Below are 13,715 nucleotides of genomic sequence, written 5' to 3'. Positions count from 1 at the left end.
GGCTAGAATATCCTAGCTTTGCCACACTAAACAAAAATGGAATATCTGTCTCCATCATTAATATAAGCATAAAACCAGCCTTTACCCAAGATTTCTTACCATAAATCTTTTAAATGAAGTCCAGATCTTTTAATTTTTTTTATGATACTAATATAAGAACAATATAGGATGTGAACTGCATATCATAGTTCTTCTTGCACACAATTATTTCCTGCTTACTCTGCTTACTCTCCAGTGTTTCATAGAAAATTAAATGGATGTGCTATTGGGTGACATGAATGTGTCTATCAGACCTATTTAAAAGTTAAATTACTTCTGTTTATTTCAAGTGAAGTTTCCTAATTAGAGAAGAAATGTAAAATTGTAGTCAAAAGAGGCTCAGCTAAGTGTTGCTGTAGTATAGTTTTGCCAAGGCCTGTGATAAGTAGACGTGTGATGAAGATATTAACAACAAAACCGTAATCCTTTTTGCTTTGCAAAATTCCAGCTGGACAGCCACAGCATTCAACAAATGGTGGACCAAAAATGTAGTCGCACACAGTGGCCCCCCATATAATGTTTTATTAACTGGTTGTACACTTTTTAAATTGCATGTTGTATGTTTTAGCCATATAAAATGTTTTATGAACTGGTTCACCCGACCGTAATAAATTCACAATGACCCCCACCCCACCCCCTGGGCTATTATTCCATGCACAAAATAGGATGCTAGAGCCACCAAAATGTGAAAGCTTCCAGTGTATAAGCTTCCAGTTTTGGTAATGATAGTAACAGGCATTTTAATTTGGCTATCTTAATTCTTAAAGAAGATGGTGGCAAAACACACTGCTCAAAATGTTGTAGCTCTGGTGATAAGGTTCATTTAGTTCCTTATTGTACCAGATAATATAGAGAAGCTGGGAAGTCAGAACCACTGTAGAGCTTTTTGATGTTTACATTTTTCAAAAATATATACCAGTTTTTATTTAATTTATTTATTTAACAGAGCTATAGATTTCATTGATTCACAGTCTGATCTAATGTTTACTTGTGAGCAAATATCAGGAGTTAGACAACCTTGCTTACAGGCAGATACACACAAGATGACATCCTTCAAATGTGATCCTGTGTATATGTGTGTGTGTGTGTGTGTGTGTGTGTAAATTAGGAATATGCACTATGTTTGGTAGAATTTGCTTCCTAGTATATGTGCTTAAAATTGAAGCTTTAGGTTTGTAAAGCTGCTGTCATAAACACACAGGGTATTATTAATCAGTGATACTTGTGAGTGAATCATCTATAGCAGTATGTTATTAATTGGACAAGACTGGTTTCTTTTTACATTTTTTTAAACTACTGTTTAAAGTTTAATAGAGGAAACCCAGTGTCTGAACATTTTCTTGTACTACAATACTATAATATTCTTAGGCTTTCTAATTTTCTATTTTTTATACCGGGGATTTTTTTAATAACATGATATAAATCTGATCTAAAATAATTTCTGGTTGTGACTTTTATAACATAGTTATTTCTTTTCGTGTGAAGGCTGGAATTGCCCCCCCCCATAAATAAAGAGGTGAGACACAAGAGATGGGATTCACAAGGACCACAACTTTATTAATTGTTTGATTTCTCTAACCTGCAGTAGGGCCCAAGGTAGTGTGTAAACCTGGGGCCAGGAGCAGGTGGACCATCTAGCCCCTCTCCTTTCTGTACTGGGCAAGTCCCTGGCCCCAAGGCTCTGCTGTACACCACCAGCTTGGTCCTGGCTGGCTCTTTTGGGGAGATGCCCTCAGGTCCATTTCCAGCCCATGTCTCATGATTTAAAGCTGGTTGTAGCCCAAGGCTGCCTCAGAGGGCTATCCTTGTTAATGTTCCTGAATCCCACGATTCATGATACCAAAGGAGGGCAATGTTTCGGCAGAGCTAGCCTTTCAAGATTTGCTCCCTGCCCCCAGCGCTGCCCTCAACACTGTGACGGGCTTGTATCCCATGCGCAAGTCCCACCTCCAGGTTCCTGGAGCGAGGAAATGCTCCTCCCCTCCCAGCTGCATAGGAAGCACTCTGCGTTTCATACAAGAAGGCTGTGCAATCCATATTCTTCCTGCATTTTTTTCTAAAAAAAGATTTGAACTACTCTATTAAACACTCCTTTTCTTATTTTTCTCCTGATGTTTTAACAGGTATCTGCACTTTAACCAGATAGAAACATTAGAACCAGAATCATTTACCCACCTTCCAAAACTTGAAAGACTGTAAGTTTTTTTCTTTCTTTATCATTTTTAAACATTTTCTCCTGAAAGCAGGATTTCTTGCCAATCATGTATGGGGACTGGTTGCAAACGAAGGGATTTGTTTTGCCAATTTTTGAAACAGTGACTAAAATCTTGTTGCGTAAAAAAATCTGTAACATTCAGTCATTTCCTAATTGGCAAGTAAAAAGTCAATGCTGTGAGTCCCACACAGGGGCTGGGGGGGGGGGGGAAACGACTCTTTATTTTTGGGCTAGGAATGAATGGAAAGCTATAAGTCTTCTTATATTAACAAGAATATTTCAGATGTTGACTTTGTCCATAGAGCCTCCATGCTGCTTAGTACCTTTCTCATGATGCCATGTTTCTTATGCTGCATTAACCATCAAGGAAGTTGCCAACTAGACTGATACTTAGTGACCTCTTGCACAGACTATAGTAAGCATGGACAACAAGTGGGCTTTTTCAGTGTTGTGTTATTAGTGCACACAGACCTCATCATTTGTCTCCTTGCATCCAAGGGAGTGGTTAAACTAACCGGGAACTGAAAGCTTGGCCTCCAAACCAACCAACTTGAGTTTCTTCTTAGTTTACAATTCCTGGCTTGTTTGGATGTAACACTAAGCTTTCAGTTCCAGGTTAGTTTAGACCAATGGTCCACAGCCCTTGTGTGCTTGGAAGCAAATCTTGGCTTCCAAACCCTGTCTCAAGCCACACCAGGCCCAGAAATGGCCGTTTTAAACACTTTTGTTTTTGAAAAGTTGTAAACAGGAATTACCCAAATGAGCACTTCTGGTTTCATCTGGGGTGGGATGGAGTGGGGCTCATAGTGACAAAACCTCACTCCATCCCCCAAGTCCCCAGTGCCAAAACTGCAGCAACAACAAAACCCCCACACTACTCCTTAGAGGCCTTCTGGAGAGGAAATAAAGGGCATTTTTTAATTTTTTTATGGGGTTCATTCTGTGGTCTTGTGGAGGGTGGGAATCCTTAGATGTATCCCCCCCATGATCCCACTTTAAAAACCTCCTGCTCAAAACAGGGCCTGTTTTTTGATCCAAAACATTTAGTTTTTTAAAAATAGGGGGCTCCTCTGTGGCCTCAGGGGTTGTGGAAATTGCTCCTGACAGGCTGCGTGTGGCCATGGGCCACATGTTGTCCACCACTGCTCATAGGAGTAGCCACATCACAGTAATTGAGCTGTGTCAACTAGCTTGCAACTTACGTGTGATAATTCTTTGCAGTCCTGGCTTTCTGCTGCATTGAAACACTTCCAATAAGATGTTCAAAATTATTTTCTGTGACTAAAGTTGTTTGTGTGTTTACTTGGGGTTAAGTAAGCTGGCCCTAGTCAACATGTTTTCTTTTTCCATGCACTGCTAACTTGTCAGATTTGTAATGTATTGCTTACCTGTTAGTTGAAACACATTTAAGATAGTGGGCAAAACCCTGTTGCATAAAGGTACACCAGTGTAAACCTATTGGGTGCTAGATAGAATTAATTTAATCTTATTGAAAGATTCCTACCATCCTACCATCCCCTTTCAGGCTCTGAAGCTCCCTAAAGCAAGTTTCCCCTTTTGCCTTGGGGAAACCTTTAGGAGCCTCAGGATTGGGGTGGGGGGGTTAACAGTTAAACAATTGCCAATGGGTCAGCTATGGTAGCAATTTGGCAGCAGTTTTTGACTCTTAAAGGCTCCTCCACTTCCAAATGCTTCCCCAGGGCAAAAGACCTGAAAGAATTGAGGGGATACAAAACTTTCAGTTAGATTAAATTAAATATATCTGGCACCAGATCTGGTTTATGGCAGCATAACTTTACACAACAGTATTTTGCTTAGTAAATACACAGCAGTAACTTTAGTCTTTAGGGTTTAAAGAAGTAAGTAGAAAGTCTACTGCATATTACTGCATTTGGGGGGAAGGCTGGTGAAATGGATTCAGACTCCTAGTTAATAGATGTAATATTTCCACAGATTTTTACACAACAACAGAATATCTCATTTAGTTCCGGGGACCTTTAGTCATTTGCAGTCTATGAAACGACTGTAAGTAAGATTGTTTTCTTCTTTTTCCTTAAAAGAATTAATCAGTTTATTTTATAATGTATAACGTCTTGTATTATTTTTTAGTTACGATCTCTAATTAGCCAGATTATGATATTAATAATATTATTATTTGTTACTTCCATGACTTGTGTTTCCTAAAGTTACCTCAGGGCCGTGTCCAAGGGTCTCCTCCGCCCAACTTTATTTTCACAGCAACCTTGTGAGGTAGCTCACAATGAGAGAGCATGATGGACCCAAGATCATCCAATGAGTTTCATGGCTAAGGATTTGGACTCAGGTCTCAGAGTCCTAGTTCAGCATACTATCCAGAACATTACATTGGCTTATAGGACTATTAATACTATTAATATAAACAGGACTTATACTTAGTTTCGTAAATTTCAGTTCAGTAATGCAGAAAAATTGATACATATGCAGAGTGCAAGAGAGAGAGAGAAGCACCATCTGGAAAATAACATAATTTTACCCGAGCAACTGAACAAGGCATATGCCAAAGGGTTTTGCTTAAATATTATTATATGTTAGTTGCTCTTATAAGTGTCTGTCTGTCTGTCTGTCTGTGCGTATGTGCATGTTATAAGATGTGTTTATAGATGTAGATGTATACACAGACATGTACTGTATATGTGTTTGTGGGTGTGCATGTGTTATAAGCTGTTAGAATTCACGAGTGCTTTGTGACCACTCTGAGCGTAAAGAGTGCAACCTTTGTCACAATATGTGGCAATTCCACTATGTGGAGGTATTGTGTATATATAATATGTAATATTAGTGTACATATTGCCATTTATATGGTTGTATGCATGTTTGGATTATGTGGGAGGGAGTGGTGAGTATAGTGTGTTGCGCATGCATGTGTGCTGAAAAAAAATCAACATGAAGGTTATTTTTCTTCCTGTTTTTGTATCTGGAAGCTTAACGTTTTCCTTCTCTCTACCTACTTGTTGTTTCATAGTAAATCCCTTTTGTTTTATCTAACATAAACTCTGCTCATGCTGATTTTTTAAACTATGTTTTATTAATTTTTACCTAGCAGTCAAACAGTTTGTTACACCCATATGCCAGCAGGCTATGCTAGAGACCTGAGTGCTCGTTTCATCCAAGTGGTTCTTTTCATATAACATCTATGTATCAGATAAAATTATGGTCAGAGGTTTTATGTTATTTTGAATAGATCCGGCAGGGCTATCTATTCAAGGTGGCACTGTCCAGAATTCTCAATTCATAGGGTGAACTCCAAGCATTGGGAAAGGGTTGGGAGTAGTTGTCTGTGGGCAAACACTAGAACTCGCACAATAGGTATGTAGACGACTGGGTGGATGGTGGTTGCGTGGAGAGTGTGAATCTCCCGGACATGAGGTAGTGAATAGGGATGCCTCCCAGGGTTGTGTCACATTATGCTCTTGTTTTGGCCTAACCTCTGTTCATTTTCCAGTTCTGTCTTCCTGTATTCCAGTACAGTGAGTAACAGTATTACCACAATGGGTTGTATTAACTGTAAACTAAACAAATGAATTTTAAAAGTAATAGTCACTGCTAAACATAGCCTGAACTTCTTTCTCGGCTCTGGAACATTGATTAATCAGCAAGAGTCTGTAAATTAACCCTCAATTTTGGTGTTTTTTTTTTTTAAGTGACTATAGAATTATAATCTGTAGATTAAATAACAATACTTTTAAAAAAAATCTCATGTCTGATGTATTGCTTGCATACACTTCCGTGACTTCTGTCTCATTTTTTTCTGTTATACTTTTGAAGAACTAAACTGAACTTGGATACAGCCGTTATGTTTGGTCACTTTTTAAGAAAGCTGTATAACATTGATTCTGTTGTAGTAGAAAAATAATGAAGTAATTATTTTAATTACTCTCTCTGAATGATAAAAATTTATTTATTTTATTTATTTATTAAATTTATACCCCACCCCTCTAGACCATGTCTACTCGGGGTGGCTTACAACATAAAATATATCAATATAAAATATATATAATCATAAAAATACAATTACTATATTAGTTAAAACAATTAATTTAAGAAAGGATTACCAAGATGGGGTAGGATAAGGAAAGAAGAAATAAAAAAAAAGACTTAGCTGACTGGAGGGAAGGCCTGCCTAAATAGCCAAGTTTTAGCTGTCTTTTAAAAACACCCAGCGAGGGTGCCAGCCGAATTTCTGTTGGAAGTGTGTTCCACAGCCGAGGGGCCATCGCCGAGAAGGCCCGGTTTCTAGTTTTTTTCCTTCCGAGCCTCTCTCAGTGTCAGACCCCTCAGCTGTCCCTGCTGGCTATGACGGGTGATCCGGGTAGATCTGGGTGGGAGAAGACGATCTGCCAAATATTGAGGTCCCAAACCATTTAGGGCTTTATAAGTGATCATTAGCACTTTGAAGTTGATGTGGAAACGGATGGGCAACCAGTGCAAAGCAGCCAGAGTGGGGGAGATATGTTGGTGTTTTCCCACCCCACTAAGTAGCCTGGCTGCCGCATTCTGGACCATCTGAAATTTCCGCGTCAGCCTCAAAGGCAGCCCCACGTAGAGTGCGTTATAATGGTCTAATCTCGAGATTACGAGCACATGTACTAGAGTAGTGAGGGGCCCCCGATCAAGATATGGACGCAGCTGGGCAATCCGCCATAGATGAAAATAGGCGGAACGGACCATGGACGCCACCTGGGTTTCCATGGTAAGCGCTGGGTCCAGATGTACCCCCAAGCTGTGAAACTCATTCTTTGCGGCAAGGGTCGTCCCCCCGAAAGAAAGGGAGTTACCTATACCGCTGACGGAAGGACCACCCACCCTCAAGACTTCCGTCTTGCCCGGGTTCAGCCTCAACCCATTCGACTGCATTCATTCCAGTACAGTCTCCAGGCAGCGCTGGAGGGACAGAACGGCATCTACTGAGGCAGATGAAAAGGAGATGTAGAGCTGCGTGTCATCAGCATACTGGTGACATGAGGCTCCACACCCCCTGATGACCTCCCCAGCGGCCTCATGTAGATGTTAAACAGCATTGGAGAGATGATCGACCCCTGTGGAACCCCGCAATTGAGGCTCCACGGTGTCGAAACCCTCTCTCCAAGCTGTACTCTCTGGGGCCGGTCCTCCAAGAAGAGACGGAGCCAAGCAAGCGCTAGGCCACCTATTCCTAACTCAGAGAGCCTCCCCAGGAGGATACCGTGGTCAATGGTATCAAAGGCCGCTGAGATGTCAAGGAGGACCAACAAGGAGATATTGCCCCCATCGGCCTCCCTCAACAGGTCATCCATCAGTGTGACCAGTGCCGTTTCTGTACCATAGCGTGGCCTGAAGCCCGACTGGAATGGGTCTAGAGCATTGGTTTCGTCCAGAAGCGCCTGGAGCTGATCTGCCACCACCCTCTCAACCACCTTGCTAAGGAAAGAAACGTTGGCGACGGGCCTATAGTTTCCAATGTCGTCCGTTGCCAAGTTTGGTTTCTTCCTAATGGGCCTAATGAGTGTCTCCTTGAGGGTAAGGGGAATCTTGCCCTCCTGGAGAGACCCATTAATTATTGCAGTGGCCCATTCTGTTGTTACAGGCCTGGCTGCTTTGATTTGCCAGGCCGGGCAAGGGTTGAGAGAAGCGCCTTGTCCACCAAATCTGGCATCACAGGCTGAAAGGAATCGAGAATTACCGGGCAAGGCAGGGCGCTGGACATCTCAGCTCGATCCATTGTATTTAAAAAAGGAGAAAGATCACGGCGGATGGCCTCCACTTTAGATTTAAAAAACGCTGCAAATTGGTCAGGTGAGATGCTAGCAGGAGGCCCTTCACCCAGACCAATTCCAGATAGATCGCGAACTATACGGAAGAGTTCCGCCTGCTGATTAGAAGCATTGCTTATCCAGTCAGCGATGTAAGATCTTCTAGCAGCCTTTACCTTAGCCAGTTAACGGTTAGTTGCGATCCTGACAGCAATTTTGTTGTAATCCGTCGGTTTCCTTCTCCATACGCACTCTAGCTGTCTCCTTATTTGCTTCATTGCTCGTAGATCCTGGGTATACCAGGGTCCTGGCTGAGCTCTCCTCCTGAGAGGGCGTTTGGGTGCGATCGTGTCAACAGCCCTAGTAGCGGCGGAGAACCAGCCATCTACCAGAGCATCGACAGGAGCGCCAGACAGTGCCACTGGAATCCCTCTCATGGTATCCTGGAATCTCATAGGATCCAGTAACCTTTGAGGGCGGACCATTAAAATAGGTCCCTGCTCCCTGCAGGGGGGGAGCTCCATTGCGAGGTTACATTTTATCAGGTGATGGTCTGACCATGACAAGGGGACTGACACGAGGTCAGTCACCATCAGACCACGCTCACTACACTCAGTGGAGAATACCAGGTCAAGCATATGGCCGCCTATGCGTGTGGGGCCGTTAACATGTTGGGACAAGTTCAAGAAATGCACTGTTTGCTATTATCTGTAAATTGTGCACAATTCTGTATCATTCATAAGAAAACTAAGATGAGGGGGAGAAGTCTTACGAGACACTTACTTCTTAATAAGTGAATCAAATTTAGCAGAACCTTTGTTACAGATTTATTTATTTAATATATTTATACATCATCTTCCTTCCCTGCTGGATCTCAAACTTCTGTAAATGGATTCCCTAGTGTTCCCTGATCAGATTCAAACCTGCTTAGCAAAAGCAAAGTGGTTGCAAATGTGACCCCAGTCTGTCCTGTCCTTTAGTCTGCCATCTCTGCAGTTCTGGTTTTCTGTTGCATGTGATTGCTGGCTCCATCTTTGGCTAACCTGTCTTTTACTTAGGTGGTAGCAAGGAACTGAAATTGGATGTAGAGTAGCTTCTATATTCTATGGATCTCCATACTTTTAAAAATAATACGCTACTTGATTCATAATACTTGTTTTCTCCTTCCTGTGAACCTTAGTGTAGCCCAAGAACTAGTTCCAACTTGTTTCCTAGCAGCCAGAACATGTTATGGGGAGGACACGGAAGAAGGGGACCAGAGATTGGCCCTCTCTCAGCTCATCTGACGGCACTGCTTCTGGGTGTATATGTTGTGTGAAAGCCAAAGACTGCTTTACTGAGTGCAGAAGTCATGACAGAAGGATCCCAGTTCACTTTTGTCTAGCACTTATAAATTTAGTATTTCCTAACTTTCTTGTTTCCACATTTGCATTCTGAATAATTTTACGGTATCTCACGGAGAGCTGTAATTCTTTTTATTCACGGCAATCTCAGAAACTCTTTAGTCTCATTAATATATGCAACAATAGCATCTTCTTTTGTCCAGGCGTCTGGATTCAAATGCACTTCACTGTGACTGTGAAATATTGTGGCTGGCAGACTTATTGAAAACGTATGCGGAGTCTGGCAATGCACAAGCTGCGGCTACATGTGAATATCCAAGGAGGATCCAGGGGAGATCGGTGGCCACAATAACACCTGAAGAGCTCAACTGTGGTGAGATATTTTTATAGATGTAAACCTGCCTCCATCCATCTTTTCCTTCAGTGTTTCATGTATAGTTTCACGGGAAACACCCTGCTCGATTATCCTTAGTATTAATGATGAAGCATTTAACTAGTTTCTAGGAAGTATTTCCCCTCTTTTTCTTTTACTTTTGACTTCTGCTTCTGCATTTTTTCCTTCTGTTGCAACAATGTCTTTTAAAATGTTATTTTAGAATTATCTAATGTGACTTCAAATGTTTGAGAATTCCTTATTTAATTTGCAATAAAAAGATAATACAGACATTTTGTTAGACCTTTCCATACATTGCGAAATTAAGTCAAAATGAAATATTCTCTGAGCTTGACTTGCACAAATTGTGCTTCCCCAAAACAAAACCAGCGGCTGAATAAACTTTTTGCTTCCTGCTTTGAATTGCAGAACCTGGGCAGGTGGTGGGGATGGTTAAGCTTCTGGCACAACCAAAACATGGCTGCAATTTTGTTTTTAAAAAAATACGTTTTACGGAATGCTGGTATAATATTGACAATGGGGGCCTGGTGTGGACCAGTGTAACAACACTGTGGCACTCAAGATGTTTCTGGACTATGGCTTCTAGTCTCTTTTTTCCTGACAGGAGATTTTGGGAATTGGAATCCACCAATCACTGGAGGGCCAAAAGTTTCCCAAGTGCAGAAAGTTTTGATAGGAGACAATTTAAATATGTGATTCCCTGGTTGGAATCCAGATAGCCATCCATAGAGTACACATTGGCTGAAATCCAGTAGTAAGATGCAACCAGAGTAGACCCACTGAATCAGTGTGGATTTGGTGAGTCAATATCTGTATAAGTTCCATTGATTCAAGTGGGCCTACTGTAGTTGTGATTTGCTATGTTAAAGGCTCATTTGAATGAATGGAACTTAGGCAGGATGCACCAGATCCTCACTGATTCAGTGGGTCTACTCTAGTGTGACTTACTACACTAAGCAAGAGTTCAGCCATTGTTTATATTTTTAGCTGGTATAGTTGTATGGGAGAACTGTACTATGTTATACACTTATTTGCACTTTTGTTGTTTTTTAGTTGTTAAGTTATGTCTGACTCTTTGTGACCACATGGACCAGAGCATGCCAGGCCCTCCTGTCTTTCACTGGCTCCCAGAGTTTGGTCAGATTCATGTTAGTAGCTTTGGTGACACTGTCCAACCATCTCATCCTCTGTTGTCCCCTTCTCCTCTTGCCCTCACACTTTCCCAACATCAGGGTCTTTTCCACGGAGTCTTCTCTTCTCATGAGATGGCCAAACTATTGGAGCCTGAACTTCAGGATCTGTCCTTCCAGTGAGCACTCAGGGTTGATTTCCTTCAGAATGGATAGGTTTGTTCTCTTTGCAGTCCAGGGGACTCTCAAGAGTCTCCTCCAGCACCTCAATTCAAAAGCATCAATTCTTCGGCAGTCAGCCTTTTTAGGGTCCAGCTCTCACTTCCATACATTGCTACTGGAAAAACCATAGCTTTGATTATGTGGACTTTTGTCAGCAAGGTGATGTCTCTGCTTTTTAAGATGCTGTCTGGGTTTGTCAACCTTCGAAGAAGCAGGTGTCTTTTCATTTCGTGGCTGCTATCACCATCTGCAGTGATCATGGAGCCCAGGAAAGTAAAATCTGTTACTGCCTCCATATCTTCCCCATCCATTTGCTAGGACGTGATGGGACAAGTGGCCATGTTGTTAGTTTTTTTTTATATTGAACTTCAGAGCATATTTTGTGCTCTCCTCTTTCACCCTCATTACGAAGTTCTTTAATTCCTCCTCACATAGTGGTATCATCTGCATATCTCAGGTTGTTGATATTTATTCCGGCAATGTTAATTCCGGCTTGGGATTCATCCAGTTAAGCCTTTTGCATGATGTATTCTGCATATAAGTTAAATAAGCTGGGGGACAATATACAGCCTCGTTGTACTCCTTTCCCAATTTGGAACCAATCAGTTGTTCCATATCCAATTCTAACTGTTCCTTCCTGTCCCACATATAGATTTCTCAGGAGATAGATAAGGTGGTCAGGTACTCCCATTTCTTTAAGAACTTGCCATAGTTTGTTGTGATCCATGCAGTCAAAGGCGTCTGCATAGTCAATGAAGCAGAACTAGATGTTTTCCTAGAACTCTGTGGCTCTCTCCATAATCTAGCACACGTTAACAATTTGGTCTCTAGTTCCTCTGCCCCTTTGAAATCCAGCTGGTACTTCTGGGATTTCTCGGTCCACATACTGCTGAAGCCTACCTTGTAGGATTTTGAGCATAACCTTGCTAGCATGTGAAATGAGTGCAGTTGTATGGTAGGTGGAGCATTCTTTGCCACTGCCTGTAGTGAATAGCCCTGACCTCACCTGCCGTCACCTCAGATCATTGATGCAGGAGCCAATGAGTGAATGGAAGGTGGAGCCAGGGGGGAGAGAGCAGGATAAAAGACTGGTGGATGGAGTCTGAGAGCGAGAGGGATTGTGTGTGGCTTAAAAGTGATAGAAGAGTGAGTACTAGAACTGTAAGGGAGTAGATTGAAGCAGAGGGTTAAATGAGTTTTGAAGTAATATCCTAACTGATTCAAATATAAGTGATTTGCAATCTGTAATTTACCCCATGAGTACTAATTGATTATCAACTTCCCTGGTTAAATAAAGACTTATGTTTTGATAGCACACAAGTCTCAATACTGAATTGATATTAGAGCATTAGTATCTGGTGGCAGCGAAGAAGAAAGAATAGCGAGAACCTCGTGAACGCCTGGGGGGGGGATAGGGACTTCAGAGCGGATCGCGATACTGCTCTTCTTTGGGATTGGGATGTAGACTGATTTTTTCCAATCCTCTGTCCACTGCTGAGTTTTCCAAACTTGCTGGCATATTGAGTGTAGCACCTTAACAGCATCATCTTTTAAGATTTTAAATAGTTCCACTGCAATGCCATTATTTCCACTGGGCTTGTTGTTAGCCATGCTTTCTAAGGCCCACTTGTCTTCACTCTCCAGGATGGCTCAAGGTCGGAAACCACACTATCTGAGTTGTCTAGGACATCCAGAACTTTCTGATATAATTCCTCTGTGTATTCTTGCCACCTCTTCTTGATGTCTTCTGCTTCTGTTAGGTACCTACCATTTTTGTCCTTTATCATGTCCATCTTTGCACAAAATGTTCCTTTAATACAGTGGTGCCTCACTAGACGGTTACGCCGCTTGACGCCGAAATCATTTTACGATGGTTTTTTTTTGCAATCGCTTTTTCGCTGTACGACCACCCGCGCCCTGCTTTAGACCACTTTGAAGTGCTCTAAAGCGGGCGCGGGTGGTTTCGGGGCACCCCCGCCAGGGCTCTGATGGTGCAGGGGAAGCCATCAGAACCCTGGCAGGGGTGCCCCAAAACCACGCGCCCCAGCTTTGGGGGTCCTCCGGGGCTTACCTTGCACCATGGGAGGACTCTCGCGGGTCCCTCTGCACAGCAATCAGCATTTGCAGAGGTTTGTCCGAAACCATTTTTAAAGTTCCCGCCTCTTCCTCCAGCCTTCGGCAAGCCTCGGAAGGGAAAAATGCCTGGGAAGGCAAAAATTGCCCATAATAGTAGATATGATAATTGTCTGAATTGAATTTTCCCGTTCCCATCCGTTTTAGTTCATTGACACCCAGGATGTCAATGTTGATTCTTGCCATCTCCTGTTTGACCACATCCAACTTACCAAGGTTCATAGATCTTACATTCCAGGTTCCTATGCAGTATTTTTCTTTGCAGCATCGGACTTTCCTTTCACTTCCAGGCGCGTCCGCAGCTGAGCATCCTTTCGGCTTTGGCACAACCACTTCATTAGCTCCGGAGCTACTTGTACTTGTCCTCCGCTCTTCCTCAGTAGCATGTTGGACGCCTTCCAACTGAGGGGCTCATCTTCTAGCGTCATATCTTTTAGCCTTTTTTTTCCTGTCCATGGAGTTTTCCTGGCA

The 13,715-nt window shown here is 42.3% G+C and overlaps 1 protein-coding gene across 1 annotated transcript in view; it reads left to right on the top strand.

The window, feature by feature from the left end:
* Window positions 1–13,715, top strand: part of PXDN (peroxidasin) — a 100,781-nt gene that overhangs the window by 50,213 nt on the left and 36,853 nt on the right. Inside the window, exons 5-7 of the mRNA XM_073000947.2 lie at window positions 2,163–2,234; window positions 4,208–4,279; window positions 9,569–9,738. Of these exons, the coding sequence (XP_072857048.2) occupies window positions 2,163–2,234; window positions 4,208–4,279; window positions 9,569–9,738 (314 nt within the window). The remainder of the gene's footprint in view (window positions 1–2,162; window positions 2,235–4,207; window positions 4,280–9,568; window positions 9,739–13,715) is intronic.

This window comes from Pogona vitticeps, chromosome 1 (assembly GCF_051106095.1).
Source record: "Pogona vitticeps strain Pit_001003342236 chromosome 1, PviZW2.1, whole genome shotgun sequence".
Classification (NCBI taxonomy): domain Eukaryota; kingdom Metazoa; phylum Chordata; class Lepidosauria; order Squamata; family Agamidae; genus Pogona; species Pogona vitticeps.
The sequence above is the reverse complement of the archived record's forward strand: the minus strand, read 5'-3'. Positions and strand labels throughout refer to the sequence as shown.